This window comes from Scyliorhinus canicula, chromosome 5 (genome assembly GCF_902713615.1).
Source record: "Scyliorhinus canicula chromosome 5, sScyCan1.1, whole genome shotgun sequence".
Taxonomy (NCBI): domain Eukaryota; kingdom Metazoa; phylum Chordata; class Chondrichthyes; order Carcharhiniformes; family Scyliorhinidae; genus Scyliorhinus; species Scyliorhinus canicula.
Window position 1 is genome coordinate 118,093,923 of NC_052150.1, and position 19,386 is coordinate 118,113,308.

At 47.8% G+C, this 19,386-nt stretch overlaps 1 protein-coding gene across 6 annotated transcripts in view; it reads right to left on the reverse strand.

Moving 5' to 3' along the window:
• LOC119966204 (calcium-binding mitochondrial carrier protein Aralar2) overlaps nucleotides 1-19,386 on the reverse strand; it is a 413,059-nt gene that overhangs the window by 375,568 nt on the left and 18,105 nt on the right. For 5 of the 6 annotated variants that reach the window (XM_038797538.1, XM_038797535.1, XM_038797537.1 and 2 more), the window contains exon 3: nucleotides 16,409-16,477. The exons of the other annotated variant lie outside the window; for it this stretch is intronic. In XM_038797538.1, the coding sequence (XP_038653466.1) occupies nucleotides 16,409-16,477 (69 nt within the window). The remainder of the gene's footprint in view (nucleotides 1-16,408; nucleotides 16,478-19,386) is intronic. 6 annotated transcript variants of the gene reach the window in all.

Consider the following 19,386-nt stretch of genomic DNA (forward strand, 5'->3'; position numbering starts at 1 on the left):
ACGGGACATTACAGTCAAACGGACAAAGACCCACACTTTCCTTGCAGACAATTTACAGTACCCAGGCACCCCTCATGAATGTGAGATTATTTCCACACAGCACAACACAGGCCCATTCATTCCAAAGACACTGCCCAGGAAAAGAGGCAGCACACCCCAGAGACCCCAGCCCACAAACACGTGCGCACCCCTGAAAATTTATGTGGATGGCTCCTCCACAGTTCTGAATGGCAAACGAATAACAGGTTGCGGCATTTATGTAGAGGACGCACTGGGACGTGCCCTAGAAGAGATTTCCCTGAAATTGCCAGGACACTTAGGCTTGCAGGCAACAGAACTGGAAGCAGCGTACATAGTAGACCACCCCGACTCCTTCCCCACCCCAGCAGACATCTATTCGGACAGCTTGTATGTCTGTAATAGTCTCACGGAATTCCTACCCCTGTGGGAAACAAGAGGATTTGTTTCCGCAGATGGAAAACCCCTACCTTCAGCCCCATTACTCTGCCATATATTAAAGCAGGCAAAGGACAAGAAATATGGCATTGTTAAAGCCCGCAGTCATCACCGTTCTTCCCCCCTGGCAAGTTAAAGCAGACGCCCTAGCGAAGGCAGGTTCTAGACATGGTTATTTTTGGAAGCACCCCGAAAGCACCCCAGTGCACGCAGTTCAGGTCTCACAGACCAACATACAGGATTTAGCACAGGCTCAGAAAATCAGGGAAGTTTTAAAGAGAACCTTCCCAGCCCCTTATGACAAGTTTAGGAATTCCATAACCACACATGACGGTGTGATTCTTAAAGACAGTGTTTATTTAGTTCCCAAGCAGGATAGGAACCAGCTCATTTGTCAGTTCCATGACACTCATGGACACCAGGGAATTGAACCCACTTTAGCCCACCTCAGACCGCTCTGCTGGTGGCCAAATTGAAAAGCCGACGTGACACACTACATAGAGAATTGCTTAATCTGTGCTTAATTGTGCTTATCTGTGCCCAGAACAATCCGGACAGATATGCAAAAAAGGCTCAACTTAGTCATACCCGCCCCGCTAATGGCCCCTGGACTAATCTCCAGATAGATTTCATAGGACCCCCTACCCCCTTGCAGAAAGAAATGGATATAAGTATGTGTTGGTGGTCATCGACACCTTCACAAAATAGGTGGAAGCTTTTCCATCACACACGAATATGGCAAAGACAACCGCAAAAATCCTAACCCACCACATCTTTACAAGATGGGGACTCCCCCGCAGTATAGAGTCCAATCAAGGCTCCCATTTTACAGGATGAGTTATGAAAAACGTCCTCACAATTTTCGGTATAACCCAGAAGTTTCATATCGTATACCACCCCCAGTCAAGTGGTATCATCGAACGCATGAATAGGACACTAAAAGCCACCCTCAGGAAAATGGTTCAGCAGAATAATAGCACCTGGGATTCAGTCCTCCCATTTGCGTTAATGTTTCTAAGAAACACGGTATCCACGTCCACAGGATACACCCCCCACACATTCATGACCGGACGCCCCATGAAAGGGACAGAATATTTATTAGGATTGGATTTGACCAGCCCTGCAGTGACAGCCCTCACACACGAAAACGCTGTACAGCAGCTTATAGAGAATGTTAAAGCAGCCCAACTCGCAGCAGCTGTGAGACTGGGAACACGGAAGAAACAGAGCAAGGCTTGTTTCGATAAAACACTGCATGCCACTGAGTTTGCAGTAGGGCAGCAAGTGATACTTTCCCTATACAACCCAAGTTCATTCCTATCGCCGAAATTCTCAGGTCCGTACTCCATTTCGGACAAAGTAAGCCCCTCTGTGTACAAAATCACATATCCTAATGGAAAGTCTGCATGGTTTCACATAAACCAGCTTAAGGCTTATGGCTCGCAGAATAACCACACACACCACATCCTGCTCGCAGCAGCAGACGAGCATGCCCCGCCCACAGAAGACGCATTCCTACCCTCCCCCAGCCAGTCCAGCCCGTCTTCAGACTCTGCTTCGACTCCACCCCCAGATACACAACTCCGCCTCTCCCCGCCCCCAACCAGCAGCGACAGCGCCAGTGACTGCGAGAGCACTGACGACAGCCACAGCACACCATGTTATGACTATCCCCCTGCACCAGGACCCACTCCCAGTGACTCCGAGCATGATTCTAGTGACCCCTTCGAAATCACATACATAAATGCCCCTGATCCAGACCCACCGTTCGCGATTACGGATTGGGCCCCAGTAGCTCCAAACTCGATACACGAATCTGGCACCGAGACAATTCGTTCAGGCTCATCCGGAACAATGAGATGGACCCCAATTCGCCCCACGCAGCTTTGGAAAAGTTACTCCAGTCGTGAGTATGGCAGCCGGGAGAAGATGATGACATTGAGTCTGACTCCCACCAAACGAATCCCTTTGCGACTCTGTTCGCTGAGAACTGAGGTGCCCAGATGATGTTAAAGAGGAACCGATAGAGAGCTACGGTTTGACCGCAGAAATCTCTGAGAATTTGCCCAGACACCGGTTCATAACTGCTTTTCTGATTCGACGGAAAAAGCATTATTGCAACCCCCACGACGACCACATTCGTACCCATTCTTGCCGGTTACTCAGGCAGTGGAGAAACAGCAATAATCCCGGCCCTGCCTGATGATCCCCCCCCCCCCCTGGTCAGCTACGCTCGGGTAGAGCACATACCGGCCTACCAGGGGATTGCATCCATTTCTTACCCGCCACGGCCCATGGTTTGTTTCACAGCGACCCTTGGGTTGCTTCCCCTCATGCTATTTACATCCACAAACATTGGGATGGTAAATCGCACAGGCTGCGAGACGGCTCGCACTGTCAGGATTTCTAGAATGTCTTGTCCAGCAATTCGGGTTTTTTTTTTTAAAATGAGGGAGTCACAGATGGTGACCAATTATAAAGGGTAATTGGCAATAAAGGACAGACAAACAAACGAGATCTTAAGCAAGATAACAACAGGTATTATGCTTGTGTTCACAGGATTCCAGAAACTCGAAGACTACCAGAAGAGAAGAAAAGAGAAGAGAAGGAAAGATGAAGACAACCCCATCTTTGTGACATGGATCTTAGCAGGATCCCTTTGGTTGCGCGCGGACGCTAACCTCCTCACCCCCACCCCACAAGCCGTCAATGATTCCCTCCCCCACAGTACACAGAGCCCAGCAACAGCCAAAGTACCCCAACCTGGTGTGATAAGTTTATCACTTGGTATTCACTCTCGTATGTATTAGAAGCACTTTTAGCACTGGCGATACTTTGCAGTGTCGTGCAGACCATTAGAATGAGGAAATGGCAAGGAGAGCCTACCGCTCTCGCACCCCGGTATACAGAATTAGATCCCCTATCTTCGGATTTCACCAGACCCCCGAATCCCTTGACATGGATTAAAGTGCATACGTTTTTTTTGTTTTGTGTGTGTTCGTGTGTTTCAATAAAGAAGTGTGATCTCTATGTTTGACTGCCAAGCCAGAGAATTTTGTATGCTGCTATTTTGTACAGTTTAAAATGTTAGGATATTTTTGAATTGTTTGAGTGAGGATAGTTTATTGAGAATAGTTGGAGGTTACAGTTTTTTTATTTTGTAATGCATGCCTAAATGCCATAGTGCCCCGTAGAGTTTTTTTTGATGATGTATGTATTTAAAATTGTTTAGGATAAATTGTGTTGTATAGTATAGGTCAGTGTAGAGCCTAGTCATGGATGCCCTGCTTGGTCAGTGAACGAAGACGACGCAGTAATGTGATCCTTCACGCTTCGCGTTGAGGATCACAAGGAGGGAGTGCAGCCACCTGGGGTGGCCACGTCCAGATTTCAAAATGGACACTTGCAAAGAGTAAAGGGAAAACTGGACAGTGCTAAGAAAACAAGCAGGTGCAAGGTTTGCCTGTAGATTGGGGTTTGCAGCTCCCAGACAAAACCGATACTACAAGCCATTAGCATAGTAATGAGCTATCTCCGGGGACAAAAGAGAAACATTTGAGCAATCGGTACCAGAGCAGACTCCCCGGCGCCAGTGGAGACTAAAACAAAGACAGGCCAACGGTCACCTAGGACCCGCCCAGTGATCAAGCAACGACCCCTTTATTGGAGAAATCAATACAAATGATTAGGACATGGTCCAATTAATTGGGGCCAAGTTCAAGGCCTGCCCAAAAGGGCGCGAAGCCCCTTTGGGGTATAAAGAGGAGCCCCCAAGACAGATTGCCCTCTTCTTCTTCACCTTCATCTTGGCCTTGGCTCTCAGTTATGAGAAACCCGCCAAGTAAGTCTAAAGTCAACGCACGCTACGCGATAGGCGCTCCTATTCTATACCAGTTCAATGCCAGCAGCCTCAGAACCAGACAACGGCCATTGTTCCTCTGACTGAGTGGGCACCCGAAGCTAAGTATAGGCTTTTAGAAGTAGTTGTAGTTTAGTGAGTAGAGTTTGTGCATGAGTATAATAGACTGTGTGTGTAAATAAATGTGCATGGACTTCAAACTTACTAACTGGTGTATCGAGTCTTTGATCAATATTCGGTTTTGAACCTTGTGGCGGTATCAAAAGATACCTGGCAACTCGTAAGCAAACGTAATTAAAACAGAGCAAATTAAGGAGAGAATAACGAGCAACAGTACTATCAGCAACTCCACCAACCTTCACGTCATCCACAAACTTACTAATCAAACTTACATTTTCCTCCAGATCATTTATATATACTACAAACAACAGAGGTCCCAGCACTGATCCCTGCGGAACATCACTAGCTACCGATCTCCATTCTAAAAAATGCTCTTCCACTGCTACTCTGTCTTCTATAACCAAGCCAGTTCTGTACCATCTCACCAACCCACCCCGAATCACGTTATTTTAGTTTTTGTGCCAGTTTGCCATATGGGACCTGTCAAATGCCTTACTAAAGTCCATATAAACTACATCCACAGCCCTTCCCTCATCAATTTTCTTTGTCACCTCTTCAAATCAAGTTGGTGAGACATGACCTTCCTCATACAAAACCATGCTGCATGTCATTAACTAGTCCATTTTCCTACAAATGTGCATATTTCCTGTCCCTCAGTATCTTTTCCAAAAGCTTCCCACCACTGGTGTCAAGCTCACCGGCCGATAATTTGTTGGGTTATCCCTGCTTCCTTTCTTAAACAAGGGAACAACATGGGCTATGCGCCAGTCCTCTAGAACCTCGCCTGTGGTCAAAGAGGATGTAAAAATACTTGTTAAGGCCCCAGCTATTTCTCCCCTTGCCTTCTGCAGTAACCTGGGATAGACCCCATCTGGCCCCAGGGAATTGTCTACTTGAAAGCAATTTAGGATTTTCTATGCTTCCTCCTTTGATATATTGACGTTCTCAAGAGCATTCGCACACCTATGCCTGACCTTAACATCCGTCACCTGTACTATCTCCCTGATCCAAGTCTCAGTATACCTGCCATGGAGGGTAATCCTGAAATGACTACCCTAGATATCCTGCTTTTTAACTCCCAACCTAACTCCTTAATTTGTTTTTGCAGGATCTCTTCCCTCTTCCTGCCTACGTCATTAGTACCAATGTGGACAATAACATTTGTCTGTTTACGCTCCTGTAGCCGTTTAGACATTCAGTAAGGCAACACACCATCTTAGAGTTCCGTTTGCGGCCAAACACCGGTCTGTGCCCCTGACTATCGGGCCTCCTAATACTATCACTTGCTTGGATTTAGCTCGACCCTGCTCTACAGTAGAACCTGTTGTGGTGCCACAGGCCTGGCTGCTGCTGGCATCTTCCCCTGAGAGCCAACCCTCCCCTCCCCCCCACATCCCCCCCCCCCTCCCCACTCCAACAGTATCAAAAACGGTATACCTTTTGAGAGGGGAAAAGCCACAGAAGGCTCCTGCCTTATCTGCCTGCCTCTCCTGGCGGTCAGCCGTCTATCTGTCTGAACCTGTGATGTGACCACCTCCCTGAAACTAGTGTCTATCACAATCTCTGCATCTAGTATGCTCAGCAATGTGTCCAGCTGCTGCTCCAATCACACTACGTGGTCTGTGAGGAGATGCAGCTGGTCACACCTGCCCCAGACATAGTCGTCAGGGACGCTAGAAAGCTCCCTTATCTCCACATCTGGAAGGAGGAGCATATACCTTCCCTAAACTGCTATATCTGCCCTTATACTGGTAAGAAAGATAGGAGAATAAGAATCTTACCTTGTTTGTTCTCCTCACAGTGCCTTTTTTGGTTAGAGGGAGGGAAGGGAATACTAATGTAGTCCATTAAACTATCCCCTTGATTTGTTACTGACATCTTCATGGACTTTGCTCAATTGGCATCTGCTAATTTCTTTATAGATGGGGGACTTCAATTGTCATCTTATCTCTTTGGCGGACAAACTCCCAGTAACCAGAAATACCACCATCCAACTGGCAAGAGCTTTAGCATCAGTTTGCGAGGAGGTGGGGTTTTTGGGTGTGTGGAGAACACTGCAACCTAAGGATGCCCTTCTGGTCCCAATCAACGTCATACTAGAATTGACTATTTCTTCAAGCCAAAAACAATCCTACACTCAGTGGTTTCCTACTCTATTTGTAGCACTGTGATCTCTGACCATGCACCTGTTTTCCTGGAATTTTTATTCAAGCCTCCCCACCCCCGATCCTCAAAAAAGGAGAAACCAAAAGATGAGTGAAAGCAAGAATCAGAGGTCATCGAGCTCAATGGTAACGAGACAAGGCGTGTCCACGCCAGCTCACTGGTTGATGGAGCAATGGGTTGAGTATCTGGATGAGAAGTTCCCCGGCATCGCAAGGGGTGTACAGAAGATGTAACCCAGATGATAGCCTCGATTTAGGATGTGGTTGACCGGGTGGGGGAGAAAATGATGACCCAGAGACAGGAGATTCTAAAGCTGCAGGAGCTGGCGACTGAAGGAGAGGAGGAGTCCACTGCAATGGCTTTGGAAATTAGCATGCTACAGGACAGACAAACGACTGCTTGGTAAAGTGGAAGACTTGGAGAACCGATTTCGCAGGCGAAATATCCAAATCGTCGGGCTACCAGAGGGGAAGGAGGGATCAGATGCAGGAGCGTATGTGCGGAAGATATTGCAGGACATGGTTGGGGCCTATGTGTTTGACAAGCCGCTGGAGGTTGACCGGGCGCATAGGGTGCTCGTACGTAAGCCCCAGGGTCGTGAGCCCCCGAGGGCCATGGTGGCGAGGCTACATCGATTCCTCAACAAGGATCGTATCATGAAGTGGGCCAGGCAGACAAAACGGTACATGTGGGAAAAATCAGAGATCCGGCTGTACCAAGACTGGGGACCAGAACTCGCAAAGAGAGCGAGTTTCAACAAAGTTGATGCGGCCCTGTTTGAGAAAGACATTAAATTCGGACTGTTAGACCCGGCGCATCTTTGGGTGACCTACAAGAACCGGGAGCTGTACTTCAATTCTCCGGAAGAGGTGGTTACTTTCATGAAAGACAATAATTTGGCTTAAGGACTCTTAAACTAAGGACTCTTAAATTCTAACTGTGGTAGGCTGAGTTTGAGGGACGGGATGGAGTGGGAGTGAGGAGAGAACCATGGTTCTGTGTTCTGCTCTGTCTAGTTTAAAATTTCAGTCTTTTAATTCTGTGAGTTAAGTTGCGATGTTCGGGAAGAAAAGGGCTTGGGCGTTTTATTTTTAAAAAATAAATGTTTTTCTCTCTTTTCTTTTCTCTCGGCTTGTGTAATTTGATTTTGATTTAGTCTCTGTAACAAAGATGGTTGATTCTTGCATGCATAATTTGGATTAAGCTGCTTGGAGCTTCTTCTATTGTGTTTGATTCTCTTTGAAAGTGATGGGACTGATAAGAATCGGTCAAAGGGGGAGGGGTAGAACCTGGCAATCTGGTTCTGAGTTTGGGGGAGGTGACAGGATGGCGGGAAGGTGAGAAAAATGGTTCTATGTTTTGCTATATCTTGTTTAAAATTTGGTCTTTTAATTCTGAGTTAAGTTGCAATAGGTTTCAATTGAAGAAAAGGGGTTGGGTGTTTTAATAATTTTGTTTTTTCTTTCCTCTCTTCTTGTGTAATTTGATTTTGATTAACTGCTTTATGTATGATATCACAGAGGGAAGAACTTTTAAGATGCGATGGGGTGTTTTAGTTTCTGCAAGAATGATGGTTGATTCTTGCATGCATAATTTCACTTAAGCTGCTTGAAGCTTCTGCCTTTGTGTTGGATTCTGTTGGAAGGTGATAGGACTGATAAGAATCGGTTAAAGGGGGAGGGTTTTGCCTCTTTGACTGCTGGGAGGGAGACGGTATGTTTGCTTTTTGGGATTGTTGTTACTCTGTTGAGTGCTTGTTTATTGCTAGGTGTGGTAGAATCTGGCAGTCAGCAGGCTCTTTGACGCCAGAGGGTGGGAGATGCTAAGCTAGCTGGATAGCTGGTTCACGGGAGCAAAATGGGGGGGAGAGCTAAGGAAAGACGAAATGGGGAGGGAGAGGGGGTGTATTGCTGACGGGTAAGGGACAGTTAGGTGACTGGAGATGGAGATCAGATGGCAGTCGTCGCCGAGGAGTAGATCAATCGAGGTGTGGAATACGGGCTAGGAGCTAGCCTAGGAAAGATCATGGTTGACCGACAGGGGAGGGGGGCAAAAGCCACCCCACCCCCGACCAGACTGGTTACATGGAACGTTCATGGACTGAACGGGCTGGTTAAGAGAGCTCGTGTGTTGGCACACCTGGGACAGTTAAAAGCGGATATGGCTATGTTACAGGAGACACACTTGAAGCTGGAAGATCAAATTCAATTAAAGAAGGGATGGGTCGAGCAAGTGTTTCACTCAGGACTGGTCTTTAAAACAAGGGGGTTGGCTATCCTGATTAATAAAAGGGTGATATTAGAGGTGGGGAGGATAGAGGTAGACCCGGGAGACAGATTTATTACGGTTAGTGGGAAGCTCGAGGGAATGGCAGTGGTGCTGGTGAATGTATATGCCCCAAACTGGGATGATGTCGCGTTTATCAGGAAGGTGCTGGGGAAGATACCAGACCTCGACTCGCACCGGCTGATCATGGAGTGGGAATGACTTTAATACGGTCCTGGACCCAAGGCTGGACCAGTCGAGTGCTAGGTCGGGGAAGCTATCAGCAATGGCAAAGGAACTGCGGGGGTTCATGGAGCGCATGGGAAGGGTAGATCTGTGGAGATTTGAGAGACCAAGGAGCAGGGAATATTCATTCTACTCCCATGTACATAAGGCGTACTCCAGGATAGATTTCTTCATGCTAGATAAAACACTGCTAGCAAGGTTGGAGGATACTGAGTACTCAGCAATTGTGGTCTCCGATCATGCACCACACTGGATAGACCTATGGGCAGACACGGGAATGACCCAGCGCCTACAGTGGAGATTAGATACAGGGATGTTAGTGGATGAGGAGATCTGTGAGCGGGTGAGAGAGGCCATTCGGGGGTACATAAAGATCAATGACATGGGAGAGACTGCAGCTGGGGTGGCCTGGGAGGCACTGAAAGTGGTCATTAGAGGGGAATGTATTTCGATTAGAGCCCACAGGGATAAAACTGAGCGGTCGGAGCTGGACAGGTTGGTAGGAGACATCTTACAGGTGGTCAGGAGATACTCTGAGTCTCCAAATGAGGAGCTCCTGAAGGAGCGTCAGAGACTTCAAACGGAGTTTGGGCTCCTTTCGACAGTAAAGGTGGTCAGCTGAGGAGGGTAAAGGGGGCAATATATGAACATGGGGAGAAAGCTAGCAGGATGTTGGCACATCAGCTGAGGAATCAAGAGGTGGCGAGAGAAATAGGGAAAATTAAGGATTTGAGGGGGAAGACAGTAACGGACCCGGGTGGGGGGGCCTGAATGAAGTGTTCCAGGAATTTTATAGTGACCCAAACGAGTCGGAACCCCCGGTTGGGGAGGAGGGCATGAATCAATTCCTGGGGAGGCTAGAGTTCCTGAAGGTAAATGAGGAGCTGGTGGAAGCCCTGTGGGGGCCCGATTGGGCTTGGGAAGGTGATAGATGGACTGGGGAGGATGCAATCGGGTAAAGTCCCGGGACCTGATGGGTTCCCAGTAGAATTTTATACGTTCTCTGCATTATTGGAGCCGCTCCTGGTTAAGGCTTTCAACAAGTCCAAGGAGCTGGGAGTACTCCCCCCAATGTTATCACACAGTCATCAATTTCTCTCATCCTGAAGCGTGACAAGGATGTGGAGAGCTGTGGATCATACAGGCCAATCTCCCTCTTGAATGTAGATCCAAACTTATTGGCAAAGATCCTGGCCATTCGATAAGAGGATTGTGGCCCAGAGATAATTGGGGAGGATCAGACGGGATTTGTAAAGGGCAGGCACCTGACATCCAACATTAGACGGCTTCTTAATGTAATTATGATGCAGCGGAGGGGCGCGAGGCTGAGGCGGTAGTTGCCATGGACACGGAGAAGGCTTTCGACCGAGTGGAGTGGAAGTATCTAAGGGATATTTTAGGCAAGTTTGGGTTTGGGCAGGGATTTACAGAATGGGGCCAGCTACTGTGCCAGGCCCAGGTGGCAAATGGGAGAACTAACCAAGTTTGGTCAGAATACTTTAGTCTTTGTTGGGGAACAAGGCAGGGATGCCTGCTCTCCCCATTACTGTTTGCCATGGCCACAGAACCCTTAGCAATGGCTCTGAGAGCAGCGAATACCTGGAGGGGAATGGTGAGAGGAGGGATGGAGCACAGGGTCTCTTACTATGCGGACGGTTTCCTGCTTTATATCACGGACCCTTGGGGGGGGGGGGGGTATTAGGAGAATTTGGGTGATTTTCAGGCTATAAGTTAAACATGGGAAAAAGATGTTCGTGATTCAGGCACGGGGGCAGGAAAGGAGGCTGAAGGAGCTACCTTTTAAAGTGGTTGGGAAGAGTTTTAGGTATCTGGGGATTCAAGTGGCCACGGATTTGGGGCAGCTTCACAAGTTAAATTTGGCCAAAGCAGTGGATCAAATAAGAAGGGATTTTTGTAGATGGGACATGCTCCCACTGACGCTGGCGGGGAGGGGTCAGACGGTGAAGATGACGGTCCTTCCGAGACTGCTTTTCTTTTTTCAGTGTCCCGATTTTTGTCCCAAAGGCTTTTTTCAGACGTAATAATGTGGCGATATGGGCGGGTAAAACCCTGAGAGTAAAGAGGGCACTCCTGGAATGGGCCCGCGGAGAAGGGGGATTGGCTCTCCTGAGCTTTATTAACTATTACTGGGCTGCCACATATCGATGGTCAGGAAGTGGGTAGTGGGGGAGGGGTCAGTTTGGGAGCGGATGAAGGCAGCATCCTGCAAAGATACGAGTCTGGAGACTTTACTGACGGCGCCCCTGCCTTTCTTGCCAGCTCGGTACTCCACAAGTCCTGTAGTGGTGGCAGCTCTGAGGGAGTGGGGGCAATGGAGGCAGCATATGAGACTGGAGTCAGTATGGTCACCGATCTGTGACAATCACCAGTTTGTCCCGGGGGGGTGCTGGATGGGGGCTTTAAGGTATGGCAGCAGGCAGGGATTGAGAGGTCTGGGGGTCTATTCATCCAGGAGGGCTTCCCGACCTTGGAGCCATTAGAGGAGTTTGACTTGCCGGGAGAGAACGGGTTTCAGTATCTTCTAGTGCGGGACTTTGTACGGAGACAGGTCCCAAGCTTTCCTCGCCTCCCCCTGAATTGTTAGAGTGAGAAGGGACCCCTTAATCAGAGAGGTGACGAGGAAGTGAGAAGAGGAGTTGGGAGGAGAGCTGGAAGCTGAACTGTGGGAAAAAGCCTTGAAAAGGGTAAATGCATCCTCGTCCTGTGCTAGACTCAGCTTGATTCAGTTCAAGGTAGTCCCCAAGGCCCACATGACAGTAGGCGGGATGAGTAGGTTCTTCGTGGAGTAGGAAATCAGGAGTGTGGGTCAGCGATATGGTAGAGTTTCTCAGTCTGGGGAAAATCAAGTTTGCTTTAAGAGAATCCATACAGGGATTTGCCCGGAGTTGGCAGCCATTCATCGATTTCTTTCACAAAAACTGAACGTCAGCAGTAAAGGGGGGGGGGGGGGGGGGAATAGTGGGGCGGGGGAGGAAAATAGGAGGCATGGTAATGTTAAATAAGGACAGGGAATTTAGTATACGGGTAATTGGGGATAGGACGGGAGAAGTGGGGTACGTGGTTTATTGTGTGTTGTTATTTTAGGGGCATTTTGTGCGTCGACCCACGCGGTTGTTTTAGAAATGTCAATATGTTAAATTGTAAAAATTACAAATGCTTCAATAAAATATATTTTTTTTAAACTATGCATCTCGACTTTTCGGTCTCCCCAGGGAAAAAAATCCTGATATCCACGGACCCAAGCAATTACTCAGCAAGTTTTATGTTCTGGATCCTGTGAGCAAATTAGAAATCCTGCAGTCTTGGGAAAGCACTTCAAAATGAATATTGATGAGGAGACTTGGGGTAATATATGGGAAAATGCCAATATCTCAGTCTGTAATAGAATGAAGGAGACTCAGTTCAAAAATACTACACCGTCTGCAGATTACACCAAGCTTGAGACACAGGTTTGACACTTCTATATCCTCATTATGTCAAAAGTATAAGGTAGTCAAGGGTGACTACCTACATTTGTGTGTGGTCCTGTGTCAAAATTAAATCCGACTGATTTAGTGTACCTAAAAATCTCGAGGAGATATTCGGTATGGCTTTAGAATTTGTTCCAATTTCTGAGGCTCCCAAGTAGGAGAATTATAGACACTAATGAAAAGAATGTGTAATATCCCAACTTTTGCAGCACATCCTTTGCTCTTGGACTAGCGATAAAGCTCCCTTCAATTCAGAATTGGCATAAAATCATGGAATGTATCCCAATGGAACTCCGAACCTGCATACTCCTTTCGAAATCAGATGCATTCCAAAACGTATGGGATCCCTATCTCAAATATATAGGTTCCATAATGTCTGATTTTCTCCTACAAGGTTTTCCATAAGTTATGTAGCACTGCTTTGAACGCGCTACACATAAAGCTGTGTACCACTTTCCCATATTTTCACACCTTTATTCTTTTCTCCCCATTCCTCTATAGCTTATGCGTTCATTGGTTTTCCTTGTGTAAAGGGTTAGGGTTAGAAGAGCATGGAGTTTAATGATTATGCTGAACCAACTGTGTTACTGTTCTCCTGTCTTTTTCTGTATTCCTGTATAGATAACATTTATGCTATACTGCACTAGTTGAGGGTTTGTTGTGTTATTTGAAAAAGTGTGTTTTTTGCAAAAAAAAACTCATGAATTTGTTTTTAACGTGGAACAGAACCTTTGTTTAAAAGTGTCATTTGGAAAAGCGATTCTAGACTTCGGAATGCAAACTGCAAAGGGAAAGCATACTTATGAGCCAAGATTTTAAAGTGCGTATTTGGGAGTGGAGTTTGCAAAATCTCACGTCTATAGAAGCACTCTCCAGAGCACTCTCTATCTAAGCCCTTTCCTCCGCCCTATGCCCATAACCCCAAACTTGGATCATGGTCACTGTGGTGAATGTACTTCACCTAATGCATGAGTTGTCTGTACTGCCTGTATAATAATGTGACCCATGACCTGGAAGTGATGATACGGGCTACTTCCAGGTACTGTACTGGAACCCAGGTGGGCTCCGCCTCTGGCTCCGTCCTCACTGGTGCCATATATAGTCATGGCCACCTGTGGGTGGCGCTCATTTTTACAGCCGACTCTGGCAGGCGAGTTCATGGGTATTAAAGCCTAATGTTCACTCGTTCTCATGGTCTCACAGTGAATTAACGGTATCACAATTTAATATCCATCGACAGCATCATTAAAGCCGCTCTAAAGCCAGATAAGCTAGAACTCGACGCGCGCGCGTCAGAAGCCAAGGAGATCTTTGAACATTGGCTCCGCTGCTTCGAGGCGTACCTCGACTCCTTCACAACACCTCCCACTGAAACCATCAAGCTGCGACTCATCCACGCTTGGACGAGCCATCGAATTTATGTGATGATCGAGAAAGCGGCCACGTACAAGACGGCGGTCGCAACCCTCAAGGCACATTTCGTAAAGCCTGTAAACGAGGTGTACGCCCGACATCTCCTCACGACTCGCCGTCAACGTGCTGGGGAAATCGCTAGATGAGTATCTGGAAAAACTGACCCTACTCGCGAGGAACTGCAGCTACCGGGACGTGACCACGGAGGAACACATGAATCTACAGATCCGGGACACCTACGTAGCTGGGGTCCGATCGAACTACATCTGGCAGCGCTTGCTGGAAAACGGGACTATAGTGGAAGCCATGCGGCACTGGAGGCACTACCTAGCCGGTAGGAGGTTCACCCTCATCACCGACCAGCGGTCGGTCGCCTTCATGTTTGACAATGCACAACGGGGCAAAATAAAAAATGACAAAATCCTGAGGTGGAGGATCGAACTCTCCACCTACAATTACGATATCAAGTATCGTCCTGGGAAGCTCAACGAGCCCCCAGATGCCCTGTCCCGCTGCACATGCGCCAGCGCGGACGTTGACCGGCTTCGGGCTATCCACAATGACCTCTGTCACCCGTGAGTCATCTGGCTTACCCACTTTATTAAGGCCAGCCATCTGCCCTTCTCCACCGAGGAGGTCAAGGCCATGACCAGGGACTGCAAAGGCTGCGCGGAGTGCAAACCGAACTTCTACCGGCCAGACAAGACCCGCCTGGTAAGGCCTCCCGGCCCTTTGAGCGCCTGAGCATGGACTTCAAAGGGCCCCTCCCGTCCACCAACCATAATATATACTTCCTAACCGTCATCGACGAGTACTCCCGCTTCCCCTTCGCAGTCCCCTGCCCCGACATGACCTCGGCCACTGCGATAAAGGCACTGCACAGCATCTTCACACTGTTCGGTTTCCCTGCGTACGTCCACAGCGACCGGGGCACATCGTTCATGAGTGATGAGCTGCATCAGTACCTGCTCAGCAAAGGCATCGCTTTGAGCAGGACGATGAGCTATAACCCGCAGGGAAACGGACAGGTGGAGAGGGAGAAAGCGACGGTATGGAAGGCCGTCCTTTTGGCCCTCCGGTCAAGATGTCTCTCGACCCCACCGCTGGCTGCAGGTCCTCCCCGATGCTCTCCACTCCATCAGATCACTCCTCTGCACAGCCACGAAAGAGACCCGTCACGACCGCTTGTTTCTCTTCCCTAGGATGTCCATCTCCGGGGTCTCGCTTCCATCTTGGCTGATAACTCGCAGGATCTGTCCCTCTCCGGAGGCATATGAGGAGCCATAAGACCGACCCTCTGGTTGAGAGGGTCAAGCTGCTACACGTCAACACCCAGTACGCCTGCATCGCGCACCAGGACGGACGGCACGATGCGGTCTCTCTACGAGAAATAGCGCCAGCTGGTTCCCCTGCCAACGCGCCCCCCTCCTCGCTGCCTAAAGCCACCCCCTGCACCCCTGGGTCTCCTGTCTTGGCCTGCACCGGCACTGCCGCCATACACCACCTACCACCACCCGCCAACCACCTCCGACACTACCACCACCCGCCAACCGCCTCCGACACGCCGGACTGCGGCTCAAGGTCCAGACACGATGCCCCCGGAGTCGCCATCTGCAACGACCGTGCCCGCCACATCGCCAGAGCGGAGGAGGTCTAAAAGGTCGATCCGGCCTCCAGACAGAGTGAATCTCTAATGGACTCCACGTCACCCCGCTGGACTTGATTTTTTTTAACGGGGGTGAATGTGGTGAATGTACTTCACCTAATGCATGAGCTGTCTGTACTGCTTGTATAATAATGTGACCCATGACCTGGAAGTGATAATATGGGCTACCTCCAGGTACTGTACTGGAACCCCGGTGGACTCCGCCTCTGGCTCTGCCCTCACCGGGGCCATATATAGTCCGGCCACCAGTGGGTGGCACTCATTTGTACATCTGACAGGCAAGTTCATGGATGTTTTACGTTCTCAGGGTCTCACTGTGAATTAACGGTATCACAGTCACGTAACCTGCATATCTTTGGAATGTGGGAGGAAACCCATGCAGACCCGGGGAGAATGTGCAAACTCCACACAAGACAGTCATCCAGGGTTGTAACTGAACCTGTGCTAACCAGTGTGCCGTTGCGCCTACCATCTGAGGGGATTCCGAGGAGACATCCACAAACATTAATTTGGTATTCAGAGAGGAGAGTGTATTTTCACAATCATCCCGTGTGCTAAAAGGGACTGTGTTTCCCGGGGTGTTTATTTGCTGTAACCTGTTTTGATACATGTTTGTAATAAAATACATTTTTTTTTAAAAAGGGGACTGTGTGTTAATGAAACAATGGAAAGGAATACCAGCAATGTAGTATTCAAGGACCGATCCCACCTCCCAGAAGCACCTACCAAGTGTGCGGTCGAAGATGCGGTGTGGTCTAGGATCGGGCTCATCAGCCATACAAGGACCCACAGAACCTGTGACCAGTAACACAGTTTCTTAGATGGACAATCCAATTTTCTCATGTTTAATACATTTTGATTTGTTGTTAAAACTAATTAGCTGTCCTGTGACTGTTCCTTCAAATTTTCTTTTTAAGAAATAAAAGTTATGATCTTTTGAGCCAGTTTCATAATGGGATCTTCCCGTCCAGTTATATCAACTCGGATCGTAACACAAGGAAAAGATTTAATCCAGAAAAGTTCTAGTGCTGCAGAACGTTCTATATCTCACTCTGATAAATTATCCACCTCAATCTGGTCTTACATTTCATATTAAAATGCATACACAAACTCCATCATTAAACATTGGGTGGGATTTACCAGCTGTTCAGACCGTGGGAAACTCTGGTCCCATGCCAGCGCACGGGTTTCCCAGCGATGAGGGGTGCTGTCAATGGGAAATCCCGTTGATAACTGAGACCAGTAGATCCCGCTGGCGGGTCACCTCCGCCACTGAAAAACACGGCGGCGGGTTGGTTGGTAAGTCCCACCCATTATTTAATTCAAGGCAGTTGCAGATGGGAATTTTGTGTCTTGTTCTTTTAAAAGGTTATTTATATTAAACAAGCTGTTGTGATATACTTTTATATCTTAAGTAGATCTCGTTGGTAAATCATGGCTTTTGCTATAATTTAAGAAATATATATACTATACTCACACATATGTATATATACACGGACTAAAGGAAATAAGAACCACAGATTTAGCTATCAATGCAGGTAGCTCAAGTAGGGAAATATCCCTGCTTGCCATTATTGCCTCTGTAGAAAGGCCTCCAAATCCAGGAACTTCACAGCGGTGGGAGGTGGTGGCTGTACCATCAGACCTACCATCGGCAGAACAAACGTGAGCAGGAACGAATGTGATCATGGGTGCAACTCAGAGCCGGGGCAAGTTAGCTAAAAGGCTTACTCTTGTTTCTTGTATTGTGACATTTTCGGCCCTCAACCACACTCCTAATCCCCATACACTCTCTGTGCTAACTCCATGGCAACTCATGTCCCCAAGGCCTCCTATAATCGTGCTGCCACATGCCAATCAATGTCCCTTCCATGCCCATTCAACCATTTCCATAGCCCCAACACCAAACTATGGCCCTTGCATGCCCTCATCAACTCTCATGAACCCTTATAGTCCCTATATCAACTCAGAAGTCACCTCATGCCCCACACTCGCCCCCAATGGTTTAGGGGGCTGGTTTAGCTCACTCGGCTAAACCGCTGGCTTTTAAAGCAGACCAAGCAGGCCAGCAGCACGGTTCGATTCCCGTACCAGCCTCCCCGGACAGGCGCCGGAATGTGGCGACTAGGGGCTTTTCACAGTAACTTCATTGAAGCCTACTCGTGACAATAAGCGATTTTCATTTCATTTCATTTTCAATGGCCCCTCCATGTTAATTCATGACCTGTCCATATCCAATCATCCAATGTACATTATGTACAGAAGCACTGAACCCCATAGTAACAATGAGATGTGTGCAGCCACTCATAACATACCCATTCACAAATCTTAATTTCAAATAAAACTGCTGTTCCTACAACCCTGTTACAGGGTAAACACAGAATAAAATCAATTATAACCATTTAAAGATGTCAATCAAGAAAATTAAAAATTTCTCTCCAGCAGTCAAAACAGAACTCTACTTAGATAATCCTTTTATGAGACTGGGCTTTTTACGCTGATCTCTCTTGCCAATGTGACAATATTTATTTACAAAATATTAAGTGTTTAAAGCCTCTGTTATTGACACTTTAATGGGCTGTTTGATTCACACTTTAGGAACAGTAGCTTTTTTTCAAATGAAGATTGCGAATGGGTATTATTTTTCTTCCACCTCCCCCACCCTCCAAGAGTAGTACAACACCTGCCAATGTCAGCATAGGGGTCACTGTTGTGTATAGATCTGAAGAATGAGCATGTAAGGGATATAAGTTGGCATGGAGTGTATGAGTGGCCATTGCAATTGGTGGAGGTCAGAGTTGTAATGGAGGGGGCACATTAATATCATAGCGTTTAAATGGTTCCCAAATTCCCAGCTGGGTCACTGTCTGTGCAGAGTCTGCACGTTCTCCCAGTGTCTGCATGGGTTTCCTCCGGGTGCTCATTTCCTCCCACAGTCCAAAGATGTGCAGGTTAGATGGATTGGCCATGATAAATTGCCCTTAGTGACCAAAAAGGTTAGGAGGGGGTTACAGAACATAGAACTGTACAGCACAGTACAGGCACTTCGGCCCACGATGTTGTGTCGAACTAGTCTGAAACTAAGAACAAATCAACCTACTCCCAATCATTCTAGTCACCTAGTGCACTCCATATGCCTATCCAATAACCGCTTGAAAGTTCCTAAAGTGTCAGACTCCACTACCATAGCTGGGAGTGCATTCCACGCCCCAATCACTCTCTGAGTAAAGAACCTATCTCTGACATCCCTCCTATATCTTCCACCATGAAACTTGTAGTTATGCCCCCTTGTAATAGCTACATCCACCCGAGGAAAAAGTGGCTGAACGTCCACTCTATCCCTCTCATCATCTGATACACCTCAATTAAGTCACCTCTCATCCTCCTTCGCTCCAATGAGAAAAGCCCTAGCTCCCTCAACCTTTCTTCATAAGACCTACCCTCCAATCCAGACATTAAGGGATAAGGGTGGAAGTGGGGGCTTAAGTCGTTCGGTGCAGACTCGATGGGCTGAATGGCCTCCTTCTGCACTGTATGTTCTATGCTCTAAGTTCTAAATCCAGACTATGATTTCCGATTCCACTTAGATCCATGGGCCACAAGTCATGGAGGAGCTGACCCAACTCCATAAAAATTGTGAGGGTCTAGGACAGGGGTGGGCAAACTTTTCCGTGCAAGGGCCACATTCAGAAATTCACAATTCA